Below are 26,377 nucleotides of genomic sequence, written 5' to 3'. Positions count from 1 at the left end.
GGATGGTGAGTTGGGAAAAGTGTAGCGGGTGAGCTGGGAAAAGGGCAGTGGCTGAGTGGACAGGCCTCCATGTCCCCTCTCCCTGAAGTTTCTTTCTTTTTTTTTTATTTTTATTTTTTTGAGACAAGGTCTCCTTCTGTTGCCCAGGCTGGAGTGCAGTGGCATGATCACAGCTCACTGCAGCCTCTGCCTCTTGGGCTTAAGCAATCCTCCCACCTCAGCCTCCTGAGTAGCTGGGACCACAGGCACACACCACCATGTCCGGCTAAGTTTTTAATTTTTTTGTAGAGACGAAGTCTCATTATATTGCTCAGCCTGGTCTCAAACTGCTGGGCTCAAGTGATTCACCCACCTTAGCCTCCCAACGTGCTGGGATTATAGGGGTGAGTGCCCAGCCCACTCTGGAGCTTTTGTCCATTCTGGGCTTCTACACTGGGCTATGTTTGCAGAAAGGGATCTACAGCTAAAAAGGGTTTGAAAACCCCCCTGCTGGTAGTCACTGAGGGTCCCTACCCTGCCCTGAGACTCCGAATTGGGGACTCTCTCTCCCTCCAGCTGGCTAAAGGCGATGGACACAGCCCTGCTGTCTCCCCCGACACCAAAGGCCCCACAAGATGAGGGGAAGCCATCCACCTGGGCTGCAGACCCTGAGGGAAGTGGCCTGGGGGAGGGGCCCACACTCACACAGTCCACCACCATCTTGCCCAGTTCCTTGGCCCCAAAAACAGTCTTGGCCAGTTCCCAGGGGTTGCTGGGACGGAAGACATCCACACAGGTCACAGGCACCTGTGGGGACCTCCCTGTCCCCAGGGAGACAACGATGGAGAGTTTCTTCACCTTGTTGGCCTGACCCTGTTGGGAACAGGACAGGGGCAGTCAGAAAGGACCTTCTACAGGTAAGGGGAGCGTCAAGGGGAGGCCCAAGACTGGGCTCTGCGGCACATGAGAACAGGGCAAGAGGTCTCTGGTGGCAAGAGCACGCCTGGCATGATTTCCAGCCACCCCCGGAAGGGCTGGTGTGGGCATCACATGCCATCTACTCAGGATAGCACCTTTGTACCAACAGGACCACACATACACCAGCTGCGAGAAGGATCCCGCTCACCCCATCTGATCCTGGCCCAACTCAAGTCGCGGCCAGGGGAGGAAAGGTAGAGGGTGTTTCTTGGTGTCAGTGATTTGCCAGGTGTTTGCATCATTACTTCATTTAATCTCCAGCCAGTCTGTGGAGAGGGCACCAATCACCCAGTTTGCAAATGAGGGCTCTCAGCAAAGCTCAGGCCCGGAAGCAGCTGCCAGGGCCACATGGTAGGGAAGTAGGGGCTAAGGCTTGAACCCGAGCCCTGGGTGTTGCCTCTCTCTCTCTCTCTCTTTTTTTTTTTTTGAGACAGAGTCTCGCTGTGTTGCCCAGGCTGGGCTGCAGTGGTGCGATCTTGGCTCACTGCAAGTTCCACCTCCTGGGTTCACACCATTCTCCTGCCTCAACCTCCTGAGTAGCTGGGACTACAGGCACCTGCCACTACGCCCGGCTAATTTTTTTGTATTTTTAGTAGAGACGGGGTTTCACCGTGTTAGCCAGGATGGTCTAGATCTCCTGACCTCGTGATCCGCTTGCCTCGGCCTCCCAAAGTGCTGGGATTACAGACGTGAGCCATCGTGCCCGGCCGCTGCTTCTCTTGTTTGTTTCCGAACAAGCTCTGCTGCCAATTTGCAGGATGATCTTGGGTGATGCCTCCCACTTGGGGTCCCAGGCTCCCCATCCGCACGCAATAGGAGAGTTAGACTGGCTAGGGTCTGACAGTCTCTGCCGCCTGCAGGAAGCCCGCCCTGCCTGGTCTGGCCCCTAGAGGGCGCTCCCTTCTCTGTCCGCCCAGAGCCTCTGCTGCGCCGCCCAGGATGCCCTGGGGCTTCGGGAAACCACAGCATCAAGGATGGAGCTGAGGCTCCCGGCGCTGCTGTGAACATTTCACAGCCAACAGCATGCCAAGGCCTCGCAGCCTCCCCAGGCAGGCGCTATGATGGCCCCATTCAGTAGCTGCAGTGAGCGCGGGCAGAATCAGGACCCCCAGATGCGCACTGGCTCCAGGGCCCGAGCTCAGCCACCGTGCTCGCCCACCCTGGTCACCCACTGCCCGCCGCACCACAGGGCCTCCCCTAGCATGCTGGGTCCTGCCAGCCTCTGCTGTACCTCCGCAGGGGGAGGGCTGCTGCTCTTCCTCCAGATCACTGATTCTGCACTGCTCTGTCCCCAAAGGCCTCAGGATGGGTCCCCTGTTCCATGGAGCCCTTTCCGAGCCCCCAGGCGTTGTAGCAGAGGCATCACGGTCCTCCACCACAGCACCAGCAACCGGTGGGGGAAGGCATTCCTGGTGGACTGTCTATCCACAGAGGTGAGCTCAAGGGCAAACACGTGTCCTGTCCCCAGGCTGGCTCGAGGGGTACGTTCATGGTGCGCATGCTGCCCTCCCCATTCATGCACACTTAGAGCACAGTGGTCCTCAGACCCCCCCTTAGCACAGTGCTTCAGGCAGACCCCACCCGCGGAACAGGTTCCAGTGAGATCAAGTTGCCCTGCGTGCACATATGAATAAGTGCATGTGTAAAAGTCACCTGCTGTCCTGGGGGTCAGTCCCTAGCACGGTTTGCTGAAACAGGATTGGCTCCAGGGAGCGGCGGGTCCAGGCATTTGGCCTGCGGCACTCACCTTGCGGATCAGGTCCTGATTGTACTCATGGATCTCGGTCATGGCATCCAGTGTGGGGTTGTTGGCCAGCAGCCCGCCGTCCAGGAAGCGCCCATTGGGTCGGAAGTAAGTAGGAGCTGCCCCGCTGCTTCGGGCTGCCCGCCACACCAGCTGGTCTAGGGGCGGGGAAGGAGGGTGGCCCAGTGGCACAAGGAACTGGTATAAAACCCATGCGCTCCAGATCTCAGGGTGTGCATGTGGGGGGCTGGGGGTGGGGGAAGAGGGGAGGCTGGGAACTCTACAGAAGCAGGACCCACAAGGCTACACTGTCTGGCCAGTTCGTCCTGGTGGAAGGCAGGTACAGCTGAGAACTTTCCAGGGACTTTTCTAACCTGCCGGGGGCCTGACAGCTCCCCTGCAATCCCTGTCCTCAGCCAATAAAGACCACTACAGTGGGTGGGCTGGTGGCACAGTGAGGGTGCCTGATGGCAAGTGCACGACTCCCACCCACCACCCTGCAGCCTCTCGGGCCAGTCGCTTCCCATGGATGCATCAAACATGGTTTAAACCTGAGGGCTGAGCTGGAGGCCTGAGGTTAACGTTCTGGTTGAAACGAGGCTCCCGGACAGTTTCTGGAGCATCGTAGTTCCGGAAGAGGTGGAGTTCAGCTGGTTGCCGGTCAGACAGTGTCCCTGTCAGCATCACCCTGGAGAGAAATGAGGCAGGAGGACTGCTGAGCCACCCGCCCATTCGCCTTTCCCCTTCCCCGCCATTCACACCCCAGGGCCTTGGGCAGCAGAGTGACTACTCCAATCTCTGTTTGGGATAGGTGGGCTTCTCCCCCCACCATCTTCCAAAAACAGGCTCTCTCCGGCAGTGCTGGAGGAGTGTCAGATTGGTCCAACCTTGGGAGGGCAATTCGGCAAAAGGTGGTTTTTTTGAGAGGCTAATCCAATGGAAAAACCTGTGGCAAGACTGATAAAACATGTCTGTTATCTGTTATCAGAATCAGAAAAGAAAAGGGGGCTGCATCAACAGACACTGCAGACATTAGAAAAAGGAGAATCGGCTGGCTGCAGTGGCTCATGCCTGTAATCCCAGCACTTTGGGAGGCCGAAGCAGGTGGATCACGTGAGGTCAGGAGTTCGAGACCAGCCTAGCCAACATGGTGAAACCCCGTCTTTACTAATAATACAAAAATTAGGCGTTGTGGCGCATGCCTGTAATCCCAGCTACTTGGGAGGCTGAAGCAGAAGAATTGCTTGAACCCAGGAGGAGGAGGCTGCAGTGAGCCAAGATCACACCATTGCACTCCAGCCTGGGTGACAAGAGTGAAACTCCGTCTCAAAAAAAAAAATTTTTTTTTGAACCACTCTATGCCAGTAAGCTTGAAGATTTAGATGAAATGGACACATTCCTAGAAAAACCTCACTTAACCAAAACTAACTCAAAAAGGTATTTAGAAATCCCAAGTGGTCTTACAACCACTAAAGAAATTAATTCCATCATCAAAAATCTTCCCATCAAGCAAACTCCAAGCCTAGAAGAATTTACTATGAAGTTCTACCATAAATTCAAAATAAAGTCACTATTACACTCACTCTTCCAAAAAAAATAAAAAGAGGAAATATTTCCTCAAAACCCCAAATAGGAAAAAACGGGTCAAGCTCCCCAGCAGCATGGACACAAAAATCTTAAAATATGATCAAACTGAACCCATCAGAATTCTCTCTGGAGAAGGCACTAGTAATAGAGAGTAGGCCTCAAACAGGTACTTGCACACCTGACGTTCACAGCAGTGTTATTTACAATAGCCAAAAGGTGGCAACCAAAATATCCATCAGTGGATGAATGGAGAAGCAAAACGTGGTGGATACAGACAATGGAGTTTTTCAGCCTTAAAAAGGAAGGAAATTCTGACACACGCTACAACATGGATGCCAAGTGAAATAAGCCAGTCATGGCTGGGTGCGGTGGCTCACGCCTGTAATCCCAGCAGTTTGGGAGGCCGAGGTGGGTGGATCACGAGGTTAGGAGTTCAAGACCGGCCTGGTCAACATGGTGAAACTCTGTCTGTACTGAAATACAAAAAATTAGCTGGGTGTGGTGGCGGGCACCTGTAATCCCAGCTACTTGGGAGGCTGAGACAGGAGAATCACTTGAACCCAGGAAGCGGAAATTGCAGTGAGCCGAGATTGTGCCACTGCATTCAGCCTGGGTGATAAGAGCAAGACCCTGTCTAAAAAAAGAAAGAAAGAAAGGAAAGAAAGGAAAGAAAGGAAAGGAAGGAAGGAAGGAAGGAAGGAAGGAAGGAAGGAAGGAAGGAAGGAGGGAGGGAGGGAGGGAGGGAGGGAGGGAGGGAGGGAGGGAGGGAAGGAAGGAAGGAAGGAAGGAAGGAAGGAAGGAAGGAAGGAAGGAAGGAAGGAAGGAAGGAAGGAAGGAAGAAAGCAAGCAAGCCAGTCACAAAAAGACAAATACTGTATGATTCCACTTACATAAGGTACTGTCAAAGATAAAATTGCAACAAATTTAAAGATGTTAATTGGCTTTTATTGATGAACTGAGAGACAGCCCACAAAACCAGAATAGGTTCAAAGAACTCTGGCCTGAAACGTGGTCAGGCAGCGTTGATGGGCTGAAAACCAAAGTGACGTGTGGAGCTTAATTGGTTTGCCTTGTTTGAATCAGGTGGCCATCTATGATTGATTAAAGCTCAGCTGTTGTAGCTAACCAGAACTCAGCTATTTATTACATGGGTATATGCCTAAGCTAACTAGGTTCACTTGGCATGAGTGACTCCATATTGGTTTGGTCTGTTGGGCCTGGTACAGAATCCTGGTCCAAACCAATTATCCCCCACAAATTTTACTTAACAGTACCTGGAGTAGTCAAACTCATAGGAAGAGAAAGCAAAATGGTGGTTACTATTTTGAGCATTTCTGAATGATCTTTTCATATTTTGAAAATGAGTCCTTTGATGGACGTATGGATTTGAAATCTTTTATCCTACTCTTTTTTTTTTTTTTTTTTTTGAGATGGAGTATCACTCTGTTGCCCAGGCTGGAGTCAGTGGCACGATCTCAGCTCACTGCAACCTCCACCCACCAGGTTCAAGCAATTCTCCTTCCTCAGCCTCCCGAGTAGCTGGGATTACAGGCGCCTGCCACTGCACCTGGCTAATTTTTGTATTTTTAGTAGAGACAGGTTTTCACCATCTTGGTCAGGCTGGTCTTGAACTCTTGACCTCGTGATCCACCTGCCTCGGCCTCCCAAAGTGCTGGGATTACAGGCGTGAGCCACTGCATCCGGCCCTTTTCTCCTACTCTGTGGCTTGTCTTTTTACTCCCTTTATGATGTTTTTGTTGTATTTATTTGGGTGGAACCATGTTTTTAATGGAGTAGAATTTATAAATATTTTTCTTTTTATAATTTGTGTGTGTGTGTGTGTGTGTGTGTGTGTTTTTTAAGGCAGGGTCTCACTCTATTGCCCAGGCTGGAGAGCAGTGATGGGATCACAGACCACTGTAGCCTCAGCCTCCAGGGCTCAAGTGATCCTCCCACCTCAGCCTCTCAAGTAGCTGGGACTACAGCCATAACGCCACCATGCCCAGCTACCTGTTAGTTTTAATTTTGTTGTAGAGATGAGAGTCTCACTATGTTGCCCAGGCTGGTCTCGAACTCCTGGCCTCAAGTGATCCTTCTGCCTCAGCCTCCCAAAGAGCTGGGATTACAGGCTTGAGCCACCATGCCTGGCATATTCCTACTTTTGAGAAGAGGTAGAAACTTCAGGGTCAATGCTTGTAACCGCTTCTCTCTACCGCCCCCAAGAATAGCCACGATGGGCCGGGCACGGTGGCTCAAGCCTGTAATCCCAGCACTTTGGGAGGCTGAGACAGGCGGATCATGAGGTCAGGAGATCGAGACCATCCTGGCTAATACGGTGAAACCCCGTCTCTACTAAAAAATACAAAAAACTAGCCGGGCGAGGTAGTGGGCGCCTGTAGTCCCAGCTACTCGGGAGGCTGAGGCAGGAGAATGGCGTAAACCCGGGAGGCGGAGCTTGCAGTGAGCTGAGATCCGGCCACTGCACTCCAGCCTGGGTGACAGAGCGAGACTCCGTCTCAAAAAAAAAAAAAAAAAAAAAAGAATAGCCACGATGTTCTTGAAGAAGGCCAAGGTGGAGGATCTGCCGTCCAGACACCAGGACTCACCACACAGCTGGAGTCATTTATGCTCTGTGGTCCGGGCACAGGGACAGCTTTCCAACCAGTGGAACAGAACACAGCCTGGAGCAGATCCAGGCACAGAGGGACGCTTGACCCACTGCTGAGGAAGCAGAGGGAAGGACGGACTTCACAGATGGGGCTGGGAAAATTGGCCAATCATCCAACCATGTGGAAAACATTCAATTGGATCTTGGACTTCACCCTCATACAAAAATCAATTCCGGGTTGATAAAAGATCTCAATGTAAAAGGCAGATCTAGAGAGCTTTCCAACTTGACACAGGAGAATCGCATGCTGCCTGGGGGCAGCAAAGGGGTTCGTGAATGAGACATAACAAGCACAAACTAGGCTGGGCACGGTGGCTGACGCCTGTAACGGGAGGCCAAGGCGGGAGGATCACCTGAGCTCAGGAGTTCAAGACTAGCCTGGGCAACATGGTGAAACCCCATCTCTACAAAAAATACACGTGTTGGCACATGCCAGTAGTCCCAGCTACTCAGGAGGCTGAGATGGGAGGACTGCTTGAGCCCAGGAGGTTGAGGCCGCAGTAAGCCGTGTTCATGGCAATATACTCCAGCCTGGGCCCCAAAGCAAGACCCTTTTTCAAAAAAAAGAGAGAAAGGAAAAAATCACAAACTACAAGAAGAAAAATATTTATAAATATTATCTACCCCATTAAGAACATGGGCCCACCAAAAAAATAAAAAAAATAAAAATAAACCTAGAAACACCACAGAGCAAAAAGACAAGCCACAGAGTGGGAAAAAGATTTAAGGTCCCTGGCCTTGGACCCTGGGGAAGACCACAGACAGCATGCCGGGCCCCTAAGACTGGGAGAGACTCACTTTCAAAATATGAAAAAAATCACTCAGAAATGCTCAAAATGCTCCTCCTGGAACACACCTTTCATCCGGCCCCAAATGGGATGCATTGCTTAGTCCTAGGATTGGGGCCTCCCAAACAAATGCTTCCTAGAAATGTGACTTTCTCCTTTAGTCTGACTTAAATTAGTTCAAGTCTTATAGACCTTAAATTAAAGGCAGGACTAAAGCCCTCTGATTATAACCTAGTAGTCTGATCCTGGGAGCAAGTGCTGTCTGAAATGTGAGAAAAGATTTAGCCGTGTCATTTGAAAGGCCAGTGGGTTCTTTTTGCCTGGTCAGCAAAAACCCAGCCTCTGCCCAGGTGGTCTCAGAGAAGGGAGGCCCAGGCTCTTTCCAGGCAAGTCCCAGACCCTTGGCCAGGCAGGGCAGGGCCAGGCCCACCAGGCCACACCCCTCCTGCAAGCAGCAGGTGTCTGCATGCCCAAGTGAGAACCACACTCCAGCCCTCTGCCTCCCTGGGAAGGGGGTTCCCTCTGCTCCCCTCAAGCGTGGGGTGCTTTCCCCCTCCCCCAGCAGGACAGGGAGCCCTCTGTCCCCAGGGAACAGCCACAGTGGGCACAGCTGCGGTCACGGCCCCAGTGCGCCAGGCTTACTTGGGTTTCTTGACGTCCGTCATCTTGGTGTGCTCCCCAAATTCCCGCTTCAGGAATTCCTCCAGGGGCCCGGACTCGTAGGGCCTGGAGCCACGGAACACCTCATCCTTCATGCGAAAGTACACGCCACGCATGTAGGCCATGGACTTACCTAGGAATAAGGGGGTCGGAGGTGGGGAGATGCAACGGCCACACGCAGGGCTCCCAGAGAACAGCCTACAGAGGGCCTGAGCGCAGGAGGTGGCAGGAGGAAGCGGGTTTACCGAGGCCTAAGCAAACCCACATTCTGGGCCCTTCCTTTGCAACTTTCCAGACAGACAGAAGCCCCCTTCCGGCTGGGCATGGTGGCTCACGCCTGTAATCCCTGCACTTTGGGAGGCTGAGGCGGGTGGAGCACTTGAGGTCAGGAGTTTGAGACCAGCCTGCCCAACATGGTGAAACCCCGTCTCTACTAAAAATACAAAAATTCACCAGGTGTGGTGGCAGGAGCCTGTAATCCCAGCTGCTCGGCAGGCTGAGAGGCAGGAGAATCGCGTGAACCCGGGAGCGGAGGTTGCAGTGAGTTGAGCTGCACCACTGCACTCTAGCCTGGGCAACAGAGAGACTCAAAAACGACTGAAGCCTCGCTTCAGCAGCCCCGAGGCTCTGCACCTCATTTTGTATTCATGATTTTGTATTATTTTCCTTAAAGAAGAGCCCCTGAAGAGTAAAAGCTTATAAAAGTTAGACCCACCTTGTTTGTCACAGAAAACAAGGAACAGCCCTGTCCTTTGAGCCTTCAGAACAGACAGGGCCAAGGGGCCGGCTGCACCTCTAGGAAGGAGAAGCTGCCCCACCTCCCCAGTGAGGCAGTGAGTTCCCCAGGACCAGGGATGTACAAGCAGAGGGTAGCTGAAATGAGGGCATCTGCCCACCAAAGGGTCAGCCAGGACACCTCTCAAATTCCCCAGGGGGATGGATGGGGAAGAAATGGTCCCGGAATGGGGAAGAAATGGTCCCTGAAGAAGGACGTGGTCCTTTTGGAGAGGAAGCTAGGACTCTGCCCACTCTGCCTGCTCAGACCTTGTGGGAAAGTCTCAAGACCCTGGATGGGGAAGACCCTGGATGGGGAAGAAATGGTCCCTGAAGAAGGATGTGGCCCTTGTGGAGAAGCTAGGACTCTACCCACTCTGCCTGCTCAGACCTTGTGCCCACCCTTGGACCCTATGGAAGACTAGAGAGGGGATGCTAGGACCCTGAGGCCGGGGGAGAGAGCTGGGTGCACAGCTGGAGACCCAGTCCTGACTGCCCAGTTCACTGGGCGATCCTCTCTGGTTCTTAGTTTCCCCATCTGCTCACCTTGCAGGGCTATGGTGAGAATCACCAAAAGGAAATGAAATACCAGTCAAGAAACTGCTGTGGACACTAAAGTCCCGGCAACTTGACAGATGACTCTTCTCCTCCATCCATGGGACTGTCCCCAGCACCTCCTGGACTGCCTGAGCCCCCTGCTCCTGAGGCTGGGGGTATGCCTGCCTCAGCTCTGCATCCCTAGCATCCAACATAGGCCTGGCCCACAGACCCTGATACCCACCCCAGGGTGGGGAGTCCTCCCCTGGCACCTCCAAGACTTTGCATGACCAGGATCCACATGTGGGGGCACTCTGGAGAAAAATGGAATCTGACCAGCACAGGGGCAGGGGCGCCAGTCAGAGATGTTGAGTCCCAGGACAATGCCCAGGGGGTTGGGGGGAGCTGAGGACCCTGATCTGGGAGTGCCCCTCCCCACCTGTCAGCACCTAGAAGTTCAGACAGCTCCAGAGAGGAGCCATCACAACACTGGCCACCCGGCTATCTGTCCAGCAAGCTAGGCGTCTTTGCAAAGTGGCAATGAAAGGAGACGACACAGTGGCCTGTGGCCTGGGAAGTGCCAGGCTGGGAGTCTAGGGGACTGCGCTCCAGCCCAGCAACTCCACGGATGAGCTATGTGACTTCACATCATCCCTCCCGGCCTGGGGACTTAATTTCAATAAAATTTCCCAGTAAAAATGAAGTGTGCAGGCGAGGGCTCTGGCATCCTGAGGCTCAGTGGCTCCTCATTTCTGAGACTGCCTGGTGCGTGCACCCTGGAACGGGATTCCTTATGCGCAGGCTGTGTGGCCCCTGGTGCCTGCTTTGCAGGGTTGAGGGGAGGACGGGTTAAGGTAATCGATAGAAAATGCTTCCTATGCTGAAATTTCACAGCCAGCTCTACCCTCTGTGGCCAGAGGGTGGGGGATGCCCAAACCTAAGCCCATGTGCCCAGCCCTTCTCCCTCCAGCCTGGGACCCCAGTACCTGCATCCCCCACCCCCACCTCCACAAAGGGCTTATAGCCCTCCCCTACCCCTCCACTCTCTTTTTGCAAAGCCCTGAAAATGAACTCGGCCTCTTTGAGGACAGGCCCCAGCTCCACCTGGCCCCATCCCCGGGGCCGCCCTCACCGTGCAGAATGGCCAGGGCCAGGATGCCTCCAGTGCTGGTGCCCGCCACCCAGTCAAACAGGTCCTTGGTGGCCACACCCGAGGCCTTCTCGATGGCGATGAGGAGCTGGATGATGATGAGGCCTTTCACTCCTCCTCCGTCCAGGCACAGCAGGTGGTCGTGGCTGAAGTGGGAACAGCAGTGGGAGAGAGCAAGGTCCGGCCACAGCCCAGCACTTTACATCCGCCCTCACGGCCCTTGTCCCCTGCAGCTGTGCCCTGGCAGACAGACCCAGACAGACCCGAGGAACTTCTGTCCTATGCAGGGCAGTGAGGGTGGGGGTGAGGGCAGTAAAGGAACAAATGTCTAGTATTTCAGGGGCTGGAGAGTGCAACAGAGAAAGGGAAAGGAAGGCCAGGGGGTGATCTCACTGATCAGGGACCATCCCAGCAGGCTCTGGGCCAGTCTCCCCAACTTGGGACACCTGATTTTGGTCAGTATCAGGCCTGACCCAAAGCAGATGCCTGATAAAGTCTGTTGGAATTAAACAAGGCTCGGGGAGGAGGGGCCGGGCCCTACAGCCAGGCCAGGAACGGGCAGTAAGTGGGTGTCAGGGTCCTCCACACAAGGTGGGAGAAGCAGGGGAAGAGCAGGTAGGGAGGAAGGAAGAGGTTCATGTCAGGGGCTGTGGGAGGGGTACCACCAGCATTATTAGCCCATGTCATTGTCCCAAACGCCCCTGAGGTAGACCCTTCCTGACATCCCTGTGCTTATTTGTTTATTTATTCAGAGACGGAGTTTCACTCTTTTTGCCCAGGCTGGAGTGCAATAACGTGATCTCGGCTTACCACAACCTCCACCCCCTGGGTTCAAGCGATTCTCCTGCCTCAGCCTCCCGAGTAGCTAGGATCACAGGCGCCCGCCACCACACCCAGCTAATTTTGTATTTTTAGTAGAGACGGGGTTTCTCCATGTTGGCCAGGCTGGTCTTGAGCTCCCAACCTCAGGTGATCTGCCTGCCTCGGCCTCCCAAAGTGCTGGGATTACAGGCGCAAGCCACCGTGCCTGGCCTTATTGATTGATTGATTGAGACAGGTCTCCCTCTGTCACCCAGGCTGGTGTGCAGTGGCACAATCACAGTTCACTGCAGCCTCAACCTTCTGGGCTCAAGTGATCCTCCCACCTCAGACTCCTGAATAGTTGGAACTACAGGCAGGAGCCACTGTACCTGCTCTCTGTGCATATTTTTGAGTGAAGGAGGGAGTGTCGCTCAGAGGTTAGGTGACGGGAACCAAGTCACATGGATGTGGACTCGACCTGGACCCGGGTCTGCCACCTCTTGAGTCACATGCTCTCCAGAGCGCTCTGACACGTCTCCCCACATCCTGCCTGTCCTCACTGGCCATGCCCTGGGGGAACGCCTTTGTGGTCGGTTCAGCCTGGAACCTTCCTCTGATCTTCTCATCTTCCCATCTCAGCTTGAATGTCACTGCCTGAGAGAAGCCTGCCCTGACGCCATCGGGACCCTCCCGCACGGCCAGCCTGCTCCACCTGCTTCCTGGTGGAGGCTGCTTCCATTCCGTTCGCAATCTTTCTTTTACTCTCTCCTGCGCTGACCTGGAAGCTCCACCAGGGCAGAGGCCACCTCTGCTCTGCTCTGCTCTGCACTGTGTGTCAAGGGGATGCAGGAGGTGCCCGAGAGGGCTGATAAATGGAGGAGGCCCAGGTCCCACCTCTAGGGGTCTTTTCCTGGACCAGGTACCCAGCCCCCCAGTAAGTCCAGAGGTGGCAGCGGAGGCTATGCTGTTGCTGGAGGCCAAAGCAAACAAGCAAGACTCCTGAAGATGCGGGGCTGGCGACAGACATGAACCAAGAGGGCGCAGGGCTCTGTAGCTTGGAAGGCCCAAGTGGGGAGGTACCAAGGGGTCTCTGGACTCTCACCTTGGCCCCGCTCCAGGGAGGGTTCTGAGGCTCCAGAATCTGGGGAATCTGCTTCTCCTCCCTTGGGAATGTGGGTCCTCCCTCAGGTACAGCTGCCTCACCTCAGCCCCTGCACAGGTGTGTGTGTGTGTATGTGTGTGTGTGTACATGCATGTGTGTGTGCGCGTGTGTCCATGTGTTTGCATGTGGGCATGCATGCGTGTGCATGCGGGTGCATGTGGGTGCACGTGCATGCATGTATACTGTGTGCGTGTGTGCGTGTGTGCACGAGCATGCAGGGGGCACAGGGGTCGGAATGCTGATGGGGCAGGGGCACCTCCAGGGCACACCACAGGGTGGCATGGAAGTGAGTGCGACGTGTGAGGACCCACAGAGCTGCACGATCACTGCCTGGCCCTGGGAGTGGAGCTGCCTCTGATTCTGAGAAGAGAGCTTTCCCTGCAGGGCACTGGTACTAGGTATAGAGTCCACAAAGAACCCAGAGAGAGCCTGGGGTAGCACAAAGGACGTGGGTTCGGAAGACCTGGGTGTGAGTCGCCACCCTGACACTCACTCTGTGACCCTGAGCAAGTCACTTAACCTCTCGGGGGCTCAGGCTCTGCACCTGCGAAACAAGGTTACTAATTCCTCCCTGGGAAGGTTGTTAGGAACATGAAAGACTAATACAGAATAAATGAATCAACCGCAGCAATAAAGGGAGGGGGCGACAGCAGTAGCTGGAAACGCATTTGTCCTGGTACCTTGCCGTGCCCGCTGGCACTGATTCCAAGCACCCGGGATTATGCCTGAAGGGCAAGGCCTGAGCGTTGTCTCTGCATCCTGTCACCCAGGCCCGCCTCTTAAAATGGGCCTGGGTATAGAGCAGGTGCTGGGGAAGGCAGCCCACTCCACTATTCTGCAGAGGGAGGTGGTTAAGGAAGCCGGTAGGAGCAGCGGGAAGCAGCTGCTGAGATCTCCCCAGGGGGGACCCGGGCATCTCCAGTGGCCTCCGGGATCAGGCCCACCATCCACTCATGGCTCGAGGAGGTCAGGGAGGGAGGCCAGAACACTGTGCCAGCCCCACTGAATCCAAGAAGCCTGGCACCCTGGGCTGGTCCCCAGAGTGAATTCTGTCTCTGCTGAGAACTGTACGACTAGGAGCAGAGCCGTCTCGCCGGCTGTGGGGGTGCAGAGTAAAAAGCCTTGAACCCACGACAGGGGGTGGGTGAGGGATAGGAAAGCGCACACATTCCCCTTTCTGCCCCCACTCTCAATCCACTTACGTCCGCTTCTCGTCCCTCATGGAGCCCAGGATGAACGCTGGCTTCCGGGCCCGCGAGATGTGCATGAGATCCTGCAGTTCTGTGAGGCACAGAGCAGGGCATGCTGTGGACAGGCGGGTCCCCAAGCCCTGCCACCCCAGGGTCCCTAGATCAAACCTGGGCTGTGCCTCACCATGGCCACGCCCTCACCCCACTCCCCGGTCATCTGTCCCTTCCCCCCAGGAAGGACTCTGTCCCAGGAGAACGCTGAGCCAGAGGCCACAGGAGAGAAATGGGCTGGAGTGGAAAGTGGGGCCCACTGCTCTGGGAAGGGCTCCCTACCCTGCCCAGCCAGCTCCCAGGTTCCCCTCAATCTCTTCCTCTTGAAACCCTGAGGCATGAATACCCTTGTGTGTCCTCTTCAGACAAAGTGCTTCTTCTTGCATCAGAGCCAATGCTGCTGCTAACCACCTGGGGCCTAAGAATTCTTATTCCCTATTGACAGGTGAGGCTCTAAGCGGGTCCGTGATTCGCCCAGGGTCATTTAGTCAAAAGGCCGAGTCAGGACGTTCCTCGGGGTTTAAGTTCATAGATGAAGGGAGACATCCCTTGTCCTGATCCCAGGTCTGGAAATCCCAGTGGCCTCTGGGATCAGGCCCACCATCCACTCTGTCCACGTCTTCCTTTGTGTCCAAGGCCTGCCCCATGTCCACCCAATTGACTAGCTGCCCCTCCTGACAAGCAGCCCAGTCCCCAGGTGCCTGGCGCAGCAGCCTGCGTGACCCCAACTCTGACAGCCCCCCACCACTGCGCAGAGTCTAGAAGCAGCAGAGCAGAACCGATGGCTGCGAAGCAGTGTCTCCCCCTTCCCAGGGCACATGGCTGCACAGTGAACAAGGGAAGCAGGAGAGCGGCCGAGAGAGGCCGTGGACAGAGCGCCAGGGACAGGGTGCAGGGGAAGGGGCGTGTGGTGTGTGTGCAGCTGAGAAGGACAAGTTAGGGAATGACAGCTAGAGCTAATGTCGCATGGCGAGGCTCGGCAGCCTCTCCAGGCCCAGGGCGTTACCCATCTGGCGCCGCACCCCAGGCCCACCATCCAGCCTGGCTTGGGTGACTGCCTGCAAAATTGAGAGACAAAGATGGGAGGTGGAGGGAGGAGTTCCTGGGAGGGGAGAGGGAGGTGGAGCCAGAAGGACTGGAGGCTGTGGTCACGGTGCCTCTCCAGAGCTCCAGACTTGGTCGGGCTACCCTGGCTGGAGGTGCTGCCGCCTCCACAGTTAAAAGTCTGGCTTGCCAAGGACTGGCTCCTGGCTGCCCTCTTTTCAGGGGACCCCACTCCCAAACCATTGAGGTCCCTGGGTGGGCCAGCCCACAGAAAGCCCAGAGAAGGGTCCCGACTAGTCTGGGGGTATCTCCCTGGGCACGAAGGATGTACCGGGGCAGATGCTGGCTGCCTGGCCACATTCAATTTCTGAAAGTCACCATGGGGTCAGGAAGGGGACACACAGGTCTCAGGCCCAACTGAGATTCAAACAGTGTGACAGAGGTCAAGCCAGAGTGAGAGAGGAGAAGCCAGAGGGCCTGGGCCCCCAGTCCTGACAGCACTCCTCACTGCCCACCTTGAGCACCCCGGGGACAGGAGGGCCATGACAGCAGCGACCTTATGGGTGCCACTGGAAATGCCCAGGCCTGAGATTGTGTTCAGGGCACATCCTCTCAGGGGCAACAGAGCGTGGCACATCAGCCAGGGATGCCCTAGGCCTCTGGGATCTGTGGGTTGCTGGCTGCCTGGAGGCTGACAACTCTGGCTCCATCCTCCCCTGCTGCCTTCAGTGACTTCCATCCTGGGGATCCTGTTGCTCTGGTGGGGCCTGCTCTGATCCAGGGGCCTGGGAACCAGCTGGAGAAGAGGGAGTTGGGAGGCAAGGCCTACCTAGGTTGTTTAGGCTGATCGGTGGGGGCTGAGCTCTTTCCAGGGAGAAGGGGTGATGTGGCGCTGCAAAGCCCTGCTCCGCGGGGACCCCGTGGATGGGTGGGGAGCAGTATTCGGCCCCCACGGTTCTCAGCAGAGTCAAGATCGCCTTCCTGGTGTCAACTTGTCATGGTTTGGGGAAGCGGAGACCGCACAGGATCAGAAACGATGTCAACATGCAAAGGAGAGGCCCCTCGTTTCCACACTCCGTCCCGTCCCAGCTACCAGGCCCTGGGCACGCGGGCTGCTCCAGAGGCCTCAGCCCACCCTGACAGGGAGTGCTGCCCCCAGGCTGGTACATCCCAAGCAGCTTCCTAAGGTCAGGGAAGGAGGATATGGGAAGAGGAGGTCACTGTCACCCTGCCTGATGACTGTGGGAACTCCTTCTTTCCTTGTACTCCAACTGAGAAAGCAGGGTTCCCACGGCCACTTTCAGTGATTCTCAAAAATGCTAAGTGGATAGTTCAGGGTTCCAAAGGGACTAATGAGCCAGCCAGTGGGCACCTACTCCACTGGATGGATGGGATTGCTGGAAAGGAGGCCACAGATGCAGTGCATGCAGACACACACGTGTGCACTGGCACACACAAACTGGTGCCATCAGTGACCCCCACAGCTCCTGAAACCCTCCAGAGCAGGCTCCAGGCCTCTGGTGAGGGGGATCTGCTCTGTCCAGCTCAGAAGCGAAGGCTCACTGGGCGAGCGTGCAGCACGTGGCCATGCGCTCCTGTCCACACAGGCATGCCCAGAGCTCATGCAGTATAGTGCATGCACCCTAGGGTCATTCTAGCCAGTGGTTCCATCAGTGAATTCCCCAACAGTAGAGGAAAAGGGCTGCTGCTGGCTCTCCTGTCCCCACCCCTGCTGGGAGTCTTAGCACCTGGGGTGGGAGCGGGGCTGCATGGAAGAGGATGTTGGTATGGCAAGACCCTTGGTGGGCCTGCATCTGCTGCTCAGGGCCCTTGCGCTTGGGTAAGGTAGCCCCCGCTCAGAGTAAGAGGTGCTCCTGGCAGCTCTGAGCAGGACAGGTCAGCACAGGATGCTGGTGCCTGATGACTGGGACTTCCCTCCTCCTCAGTCCCTGCATCCACCCAACCCTCGCCCCACTCCGGCCCCAGAGTGCAAACACATACGTCTGCTGATCTTGGAGGCTAGGAATGTAGGAGTCTCCCCAAAGTCATTCGGGGTGTCCACTTCTGCTCCAAACACAATGAGGGCCTTGATCATCTCCACGTTGTCTTTCTGTCGGGGATGAGAGAGGGTAAGACGTGTAACTGCTCGGGGAAGTGAAGAGCAAAGGGACCCTTGGCTGCCTGCCCCAGCCTGTCAACTCACCCAGCGGGCCTCTCCTCAGCACGGGGAGACACTGGAACCCTCCTCACCCCAACCCCAGTCAATCTGGTAGTCCAAAGTCTGCCATTTGATGGCTGGGGCCCTGACAAACATGTTTAAAAGCACCCACAGGGGAGGGTGTAAGAACCCAGGCAGAAACTCGAGGTGACTCGGCCCTGCTCTGCCAGCTCCGCTTCCAAGGAAGCAGTGCATCTGTGACCCCGACCCAGGAGCCATGGGGACACAGGAGGTCAGCTGCTGATGGCTTTCAGGAGTAGCAAGGAGAGGGTGGGTGAGGGCAGGGAAGGTCATCTTGCTCACCCAGTCCAGGGTGTCATCCCTGAGGGGTGACCGAGCACACGTGCCCCTGATGACAGCCTTCAGGGGAGTGCCCCTGCGAAGGGCATCACACATTTCCACACCTGGAGGCCAGGCAGGGGCGCAGAGCATGGCATGGTTTCACAGGACACACTGGCCACCTGGAACTCTGGGCTCTGGTCTTGTCACCTCCCTCTTCTTGGGACCTGATTTCCCTGCCTAGAGGATGAAGCTGTGGGTCTAGAATGGGGTTTTCCAAACAGTTCTTCTATTAGAATGTTCTATTAGGACTTCTATGGCTATTAATATGTGTGTGTTTTCAGCATTAACTGTGATTTGTTGTTGTTACCTTTTTTTTTTTTTTGAGACAGAGTCTCACTCTATCACCCAGGCTGGAGTGCAGTGGTGCGATCTCAGCTCACTGCAACCTCTGCCTCCCAGGTTCAAGCAATTCTCCTGCCTCAGCCTCCTGAGTAGCTGGGATTACAGGCACCCACCACTACGCCCAGCTAATTTTTTGTATTTTTAGTAGAGATGGGGTTTCACCATGTTTGCCAGGCTGGTCTTGAACTCCTGACCTCGTGATTCACCCACTTCGGCCTCCCAAAGTGCTGGGATTACAGGCGTGAGCCACTGCCCCCGGTCTTGATTACCTTTTATGGTTGGCACTGGATGGATGGATGGCCATTTATGGTAGTGATAAAACATTTCTCTCAAAATAAATTTAAGTCAGTTTAAAAGTAAGCTAGGCTGGGCGTGGTGACTCACGCCTGTAATCCCAGCAGTTTGTGAGGTGAGGCGGGTGGATCACCTGAGGTAGGGAGTTTGAGACCAGCCTGACCAACATGGAGAAACCCTGTCTCTACTAAAAATACAAAATTAGCCGGGCGTGGTGGCGCACACCTGAAACCCCAGCTACTTGGGAAGGTGAGGCAGGAGAATTGCTTGAACCCGGGAGGCAGAGGTTGTGGTAAGCCAAGATTGCGCCATTGTACTCCAGCCTGGCAACAAGAGCGAAACTCTGTCTCTAAATAAATAAATAAATAAATAAAAGTAAGCCAATTTGAAGAGGTGATTAAGTACATAATTGTAAAGGTGGTTGATGAATATGCCAAAAACTGTGAAGATAGTATGAAGATGACCAAAGTATATCAGCAGTTCCTAAAGTAAGACCTGGGGACCCCTGTGAAAGCATGATACCCCTTCAGAGGTCTCATGCCCAGCTAATTTTGTATTTTTAGTAGAGATGGGGTTTTACCATGTTGGCCAGGCTGGTTTCAAACTCCTGGCCTCAGGTGATCTGCCCATCTCAGCCTCCCAAATTGCTGGGATTATAGGTATACACGAGCCACTGCACCAGGCCAGTTATTCTTTAAGTTTTTTTTAAATTTAATTTTAATTTTTGTGGGTACATAGTAGGTGTAAATATTTATTATTGTTATTTTTAAATGAATTAATATTTTGAAAATTTCACACTTTAAATTTCTAATATGGTAAATATAGATAAAGAAAATCCAGATGATTAAAAAATCTTTGTGTTCCTCCATAATTTTTGAGAGTATAAAGGGATCAAACAGGCCAAAAAACTTGAGAACTGCTGAACTAGATCATTCCAAGGGCCCACCCCATGCTAAAAAGCTCCAGTTTCAAAAACGAAAGTATTTACAGTTTCAGCCTTTTGGGCAACATCTCTTCCAAGTTTTGACCTTTGGTATAAAACAGGATGTCCTTGAACGTGTCCTTAATCGACTTCTTTCAGAGTCCCGCGGGTCTCTCATGTTCCGTCACTGAGACTCGGTAAACAGACTTATGTACATATAGTATTGCTATAGAATACGTGCACACAGTCGGGTGCAGTGGCTCATGCCTGTAATCCCAGCACTTTGGGGTGCCAAGGAGGGTGGATCATGAGGTCAGGAGTTCAAGACCAGCCTGGCCAACATAGTGAAACCCCGTCTCTACTAAAAATGCAAAAATTAGCTGGGCATGGTGGTGCGTGCCTGTGGTCCCAGCTACTCAGGAGGCTGAGGCAGGAGAATCACTTGAACCCAGGAGGTGGAGGTTGTGGTGAGCCGAGATCGCGCCACTGCACTCCAGCCTGGGCGACAGTGTAAGACTCCATCTCAATAAAAAAGAATACGTGCACACATGTGTCTGTAACATAATAACATCCTCCTCTGCTAGGTTTAATATGTTCATACTCTAGTTGTCTAACCAGACAGTAAGGGCTTTGAGGGCATGGAACTGTGGTTTATAATAAACCAACGAAGGTGCCTGGCACCTGCCACAGGCCGCTGGGCTGCAGACTCAGACTTTGCCTGCCAGGATCTTACAGCCTCCCAGGGGAGATGAGAGCAATATGCGGACCAGTGAAGGGAAGCAGGATGCTCACTCGGGCCAGGTAGCGTGTGTGTCACTTAGACATTCTGTAGAGAGTGACCAAGTGTCCACCGTAACTTTTCCACAACTCTTCCAGATAAGTATTGACACCACCATTTTCCAGATGAGGCAATCAAGGCTGACAGGTGACATGGCTTGCCCAGGGCCAGTCTGTGGCCAGAGCTGTCATTTTTCCCTCTCACGCCATGCAAGTGCCAAATGGGGGCAGAGGTGGAAAAGGTACCAAAGCACACAGGAGGTGACGTTATTTCGGGCTGAGAGGGGGACTTGGAGGGCTTCCTGAGGAAGGAGTCAGGGTCTGAACTGAGCTGTGGGTGGGAAGATGATTTGGAGCAGCTGAGGATAGGTGGGAGACAATGGGGGAGGAGTGCTCCAGCCTGGACAGCCCTCCTGCATTCCCACTGGGGCAGGACAAGGCAGGACACGCGGTCCCGGGCTCACCGACATGGCCAGGTGTAGCGGGGTGTTGCCATGCTCTCCATGGGCATCCGCGTTGGCCCCGTGGGTCAGCAGCACTATGGCGCAGTCAAAGCGGTTGCGCATCACTGCCACGTGCAGGGCCGTGTTCCCTGCGGAGCTGGTGCTGTTCACGTTGCAGCCCCGTTTCAGCAGCATGCGGGCCATCTGCGGGAGACGGTCAGGCCGAGTTAGCACAGGCTCCCAGGGAGTTGCCGTACCCCGTGACATGTGACGTCCTCTCTGAGAGGCCTACAGGTACCGGGATGTTGGAAAGCACTAGCAACAGGACTCCAGGGGCAGGCCCCAGTTCTAGGGGGGCCTAGACTGCCTCCCATACCATCAGCATCCCAAGACCAGGGACAAAAAGCCAAAGATGTGCTGACTGTTTTAAGAGGCTTCTGGTCCTTTCCTAGCGCCAACAGAACCCATCTCTCCTTGTAAAGGCTCCTCTGGGGCCTGTCCTGAAGCACCCCGCTCCCTGCATCCCTCCCTGGGACTCTGCAAAGGTATCACCTCTCACGGGGCCTTGGCAGTACACATCCCTGAGAGCGCCTTGGGACCAGGGAGGGGAGCCTGGCTTTGGAGTCACAGACCTGAGCCCAAAGCCCAGCTCCACTCATCCCAGGCGCCTGCACTTGGATGGGTCACTATAGCCATGTGCATCTCAGGTTTCTCTTCTGTGAAGATGGGAATTCAAGTCCCCACCTCACAGCATGTGATGACAATGAGTGACCAAACCTACACGGAAGGGCCTGACTTCGTGTCCAGTTCCTGGAACGCAGAGGTACCCCTGAGGCTGGCAGTGCTCTCCCTCCTGGCCCATCACATTGAGAAGTAGGCCATGAACTCTGGGCCATCCTGTGCCCTGTTGAGCTGTGCTTCCTGGTGATGAGACCAGAGGCCTCCATCCTCCCAGGATAGAGCTTAGCTTAGGGGACGACCTCAGAGGAGATGCCCAGCCAGGCTCCTTGTGTGTGCAGCTAGACCCAGCACCACCACCACCATCACCATCATCGTGATGGTTAATGAGTGTCAACTTGATTGGATTGAAGGATGCAAAGTATTGATCCCGGGTGTGTCTGACACAGTGCTGCTAACGGAGATTAACATTTGAGTCAGTGGCCTGGGAAAGGCAGACCTACCCTTAATCTGGGTGGGCACCATCTAATCAGCTGCCAGTGTGGCCAGAATATAAAGCAGGCGGAAAAATGGGAAAAGGCCAGACTGGCTCAGCCTCCCAGCCTACATCTTTCTCCCGTGCTGGATGCTGCCTGCCTTCCAACATCGGACTCCAAGTCCTTCAGCTTTGGGACTTGGACTGGCTTCCTTGCTCTTCAGCTTGCAGGTGGCCTATTTTAGGACCTTGTGATCCTGTGAGTTAATGCTCCTTAATAAACCCCCCTTTATATACATATATCTATCCTATTAATTCTGGCCCTCTAGAGAACCCTGACTAATAATACAATCATCATCACGCTACCTTCTATTTGGGAAGCACTTTACAATTTATGCCAAGTTTTGTCACGCACTACCTGGCTGACTTCACCACCTCGCTGACTTCACCACATCTCCAAAGCAGAATTCATGGATGAGGAAACTGAGGTACAGGGCGGATCCCACCGCCCAGCCAGAGAGCAGCAGAGCCCTGCCAGGATCCCAGCTCTTCATGGACTTCTCTGCCTGCAGACCCACAGCACGATCAGCCCCCAAGTGCTAGCCTCAGGGTCCTCTCGGGAACCTGCTTCCTGCGGGCCCTGAGGACCTGCAGGGCCCGGCCCCTTGCCCCACCCACCTCAGGCTCCACTCACCTCTGCATTCTTGGCCCAGTGGAGGGGGCTGGCTCCGTAACGAGGGTCTTTGCTGTGGATCTGGCTGCTGTCCATGCTGATGATCATCTCCGCACACCTGGGGAGACAGGGGCCCCGGCTGGTGAGCAAAGGCTGGGGTCTGCATGGTGTGGAATGAAGCCAGGACTTGGAGCTTCATCTACTGCTTACAGAGAGCATCAGTGCAAACCAAGCTTAGCAAACCCAACCAGCACACTTACCATGGTATGTTAAGGCTGTACTGAGCCCCTCAAGGCACAACTAACCTCCTCCTCCAGGAAGCCTTCCTGATGACTGCCACTAGCAATGATCACCCTCCCTGGTGCTGGCTTTAGAGTCACATGGGCTTGAAGCCAAGCCCCAGGAAGACCAGGCATTTCAGAGTCCAGTTCTGTGCCTGGCACACAGCCACCCTCTACCTCCTTACCACACTGTCAGTGAGCCACACAGTGACCTGCATGCTATAGGAAGCAGTATGACAGAGGGGAAAGAGCACAATTGCTTTCCACTCAGTGCCTGAGGCAAGCAGTGTCCACCATAGATCTCAGCACCTCCAGCCTCAGAGCAGAGGCTCCGGGTTCACAAGCCTCATTAGGCCGGCCTGGCCCAAAAAAAGTGCTCCATCATTTTATTATGGGTAGGAATCTCGGTTCACAAGTTCAGCTGTGCAAGGAGGAGACTTTATAATTTTTCTGGCTGGGTGCAGTGGCTCACGCCTGTAATCCCAACACTTTGGGAGGCTGAGGCAGGCAGATCACCTGAGGTCGGGAGTATCAAAGGACGGAACACAGGGACTTGAACAGACCCATGTACACAGCAGCATTCTTCACAACAGACAAAAGGTGGAAACAACCCAGGTGTCTATCAGTGAAGGACTGAACGAATAAACAAAATAGTGTTCTGTCTTAAAAAGAAAGGAAATTGGAATACTATGCAGCCATAAAAAAGGATGAGTTTGTGTCCTTTGTAGGGACATGGATGCAGCTGGAAACCATCATTCTCAGCAAACTATCACAAGAACAGAAAACCAAACACCGCATGTTCTCACTCATAGGTGGGAATTGAACAATGAGATCACTTGGACTCAGGAAGGGGAACATCACACACCGGGTCCTATTGTGGGGAGGGGGAGGGGGGAGGGATAGCATTAGGAGATATACCTAATATAAATGACGAGTTAATGGGTGCAGAACACCAACATGGCACATGTATACATATGTAACAAACCTGCACGTTGTGCACATGTACCCTAGAACTTAAAGTATAGTAAAAAAAAAAAAAAAAAAAAAAAGAATGGAAATTCTGATACGTGCTACAACATGGATGAACCTTGAAGACATCATGCTAAGTGAAATAAGCCTGGCACAAAAGGACAAATACTGTATGATTTCACTGATATGAGGTTCTAGAACAGGCAAGTTCTGAGAGACAGACAGGATACGGGAGGTTATCAGGGGCTGTGGGAAGGAGAGAATAGGGAGTTACCAATGGTTACAGAGTTTCTGTTTGAGGTGAAAGAAAAGTTTTAGAAATAGGGGTGATAGTTGGACAACATTGTAAATGTGATTAAAACCACTGAATTGTGTACTTAAAAGTGGTTAAAATGGGCCAGGTGCGGTGGCTCACGCCTGTAATCCCAGCACTTTGGGAGGCCGAGGTGGGTGGATCACCTGAGGTCAGGAGTTCGAGACCAGCCTGACCAACATGGAGAAACTCCGTCTCTACTAAAAAACACAAAATTAGCTGGGCATGGGGGTGCATGCCTGTAATCCCAGCTACTACTCGGGAGGCTGAGGCAGGAGAATCACTTGAACCCGGGAGGTGGAGGTTGTGGTGAGCCAAGATCACACCATTGCACTCCAGCCTGAGCAACAAGAGTGAAATTCCATCTCAAAAACAAAAAAACAAAAAACAAAAGTGGTTAAAATGGCAAATTTTATGTCATATATAATTTACCACAATTGAAAAAATCAACATAATATATCAGAACCATTGTGTACTTTCCATAGGTGGACTGCATGGAATAGGAAATATATCTCAAGAAAGCTGTTTTTTAAATTTTTTTAATTTTTAAATTTTTTTTTTTAGTGCAATTACCAGGACAGCCCACATGGGGTTAATTTCCAGGTCTGGCACTTACTGACTGCCTGACTTTGAGCAAGTTACTTAATCTCTCTAAGTCTTGGTTTCCTCATCTGTTTTTTGTTTGTTTGTTTGTTTGTTTGAGACAGGATTTCCCTTTGTCACCCAGGCTAGAGGGTAATGGCATGATCATAGCTCACTGTAGCCTCAAATTCCTGGGCTCAAGCCATCCTCCTGCCTCAGCCTCCCAAAGTGCTGGGATTAGAGGCATAAGCCACCACACTTGGCCCTCATCTTTAAAAGGGGAATAAAATACATCGGCTGTCTGGGCTGTAGTGAAATAGCCCACATGAAGGTTAAGCCAGTGGCTAGGACAGTGCTATTGTTCAGCTGCTCTTCTCCATTATTAGGGGTGCCCAGCACAGGCCCAGGATTTATGCTGCCCAGCTCCCTACAGCCCTTATGCCAGGGCTTGGTGCTCAGCACTAGGCACATGGAGTCAGGCGCGGCTTCTTTCCCTGGGCCTTCTGGAGCCCCCCGTCTTCACCCCAGCGGCCAGCTCCAGCTGGGGTCCATGGCTTGGCTCGAGCTCTGCTGCCCCCAAGCCTTCCCTGAACTCCAGCTGCCTGAGCGGCCATCTCTGAGCTCCTAGTGCAGAACCCTGGCATCCTCAGTCTCAGCCTCCATCTCACTGTCTGGGATTATCTGTTTCCCTTCCCCAGCAGGGGCTTAATCATCTGAGAACCGCAGGCACAAACCCAGCTTTGTGTGAAAGGTCAGCTGCACTGAAAAACAGCAGAGGTGGCTGGACACGGTGGCTCATGCCTGTAATCCCAGCATGTTGGGAAGGCAAGGTGGGTGGATCACCTGAGGTCAGGAGTTCAAGACTAGCCTGGTCAACATGGTAAAAACCCATCTCTACTAAAAATACAAAAATTAGCTGGGCATGGTGGCGCACACCTGTAATCCCAGCTCCTCGGGAGGCTGGGGCAGGAGAATTGGTTGAACCTGGGAGGCAGAGGTTGCAGTGAGCCAAGATCATGCCATTGCATTCCAGCCTGGGTGACAGAGTGAAACTCTGTCTCAAAAAAAAAAAAAAAAAAAACCAAAGAAAAGAAAAAGAAAAACAGCGAGGGGCTCCTAGTCGGAGCCGTGAGGGAACCACTTGTCAGTAACACCGAGGCTGTGCGAATCTTGGAGTAGGGCTGTGCTGGCTGCCATGTGGATAAGGGATCTCCCTGCTCCACTCAAGGTAGGAGCCTCTTCCTTTGTCTTCTTTGCAAAGATCCTCTTATGTGATGGGGCGCTGGACCCACCCAGGATGGCCTGTGTGGCGACAGAGAGGGACTGGTGAGGGCTGAGGTTGTTTGAAGAGAGAGAAAACTGGTCAATTACAGCTCCTGCCCAGTACAGCTCAGGGTGGCTGGAGCCAAGCAAGAGTGGGGTCATGTGCCAGCCCTTTAGGTAGAGAAGAGCATCACCCGTCACCGGGTGTCCAATCAGGTCACAACCTGCAACTGGGGAACCTGATTTCGGGGCTGGGGGTGTTGGTATCTTCTCCGTTTGGTCAAGTATTTCTGAAAGTTCTAGCTCATTTTGCCTGTGCTTGGGAGATTCCAGGAAAGGAGGGTTTGTCCAGGCTTGGTCCAGCCCTTAGAAGGGCTAGCAATGCCCCATGGGGCTAGCAAGGTGGATGCAGCTCTCAGAGGACGGAATAACCCGAGGAAAGGCACGAGTGCCAGCCTCCCCGCCTGAGTGCCGCCCGCCCGTGCCTTCTCACTGCTTGTCCAGCACTGCGCTGGGAGGTTCTGGGTGGCTGGGCTGTCTCCTGTCCTGGAGTGGCTTATTCATTTTGGTGAGGCCAGTGCTTTAGCACAGTGCCAGGATCGAAGGACTCACTGGCTCATTCATTCATTCTAGATATTGTTCCTTCTAGATAGTATTTTTTCTTTCTTTCTTTGCCTCCTGGGTTCAAGCAA

General features: G+C 53.8%; 1 protein-coding gene across 20 annotated transcripts in view; it reads right to left on the bottom strand.

Moving 5' to 3' along the window:
• Positions 1 to 26,377, bottom strand: part of PLA2G6 (phospholipase A2 group VI) — a 96,414-nt gene that overhangs the window by 1,313 nt on the left and 68,724 nt on the right. For 7 of the 20 annotated variants that reach the window (XM_045363638.3, XM_045363637.3, XM_074003779.1 and 4 more), the window contains 10 exons: positions 22,299 to 22,395; positions 20,473 to 20,655; positions 17,115 to 17,223; positions 15,943 to 16,104; positions 14,031 to 14,109; positions 10,848 to 11,011; positions 8,387 to 8,537; positions 3,253 to 3,389; positions 2,705 to 2,859; positions 685 to 852 (listed from right to left, as the gene is read on the bottom strand). In XM_045363638.3, coding sequence (XP_045219573.2) covers positions 685 to 852; positions 2,705 to 2,859; positions 3,253 to 3,389; positions 8,387 to 8,537; positions 10,848 to 11,011; positions 14,031 to 14,109; positions 15,943 to 16,104; positions 17,115 to 17,223; positions 20,473 to 20,655; positions 22,299 to 22,395 — 1,405 coding nt within the window. Of the gene's footprint in view, positions 1 to 684; positions 853 to 2,704; positions 2,860 to 3,252; positions 3,390 to 3,491; positions 3,659 to 8,386; positions 8,538 to 10,847; positions 11,012 to 12,768; positions 13,750 to 14,030; positions 14,110 to 14,415; positions 15,128 to 15,942; positions 16,296 to 17,114; positions 17,224 to 20,472; positions 20,656 to 22,298; positions 22,396 to 26,377 lie in introns of those variants that run through there. The other 13 variants (XM_074003776.1, XM_065522126.2, XM_074003782.1 and 10 more) reach the window with 7 other exon arrangements.

This window comes from Macaca fascicularis, chromosome 10, assembly GCF_037993035.2.
Source record: "Macaca fascicularis isolate 582-1 chromosome 10, T2T-MFA8v1.1".
Taxonomy (NCBI): Eukaryota; Metazoa; Chordata; class Mammalia; order Primates; family Cercopithecidae; genus Macaca; species Macaca fascicularis.
This window is presented reverse-complemented; position numbering and strand designations above follow the sequence as displayed.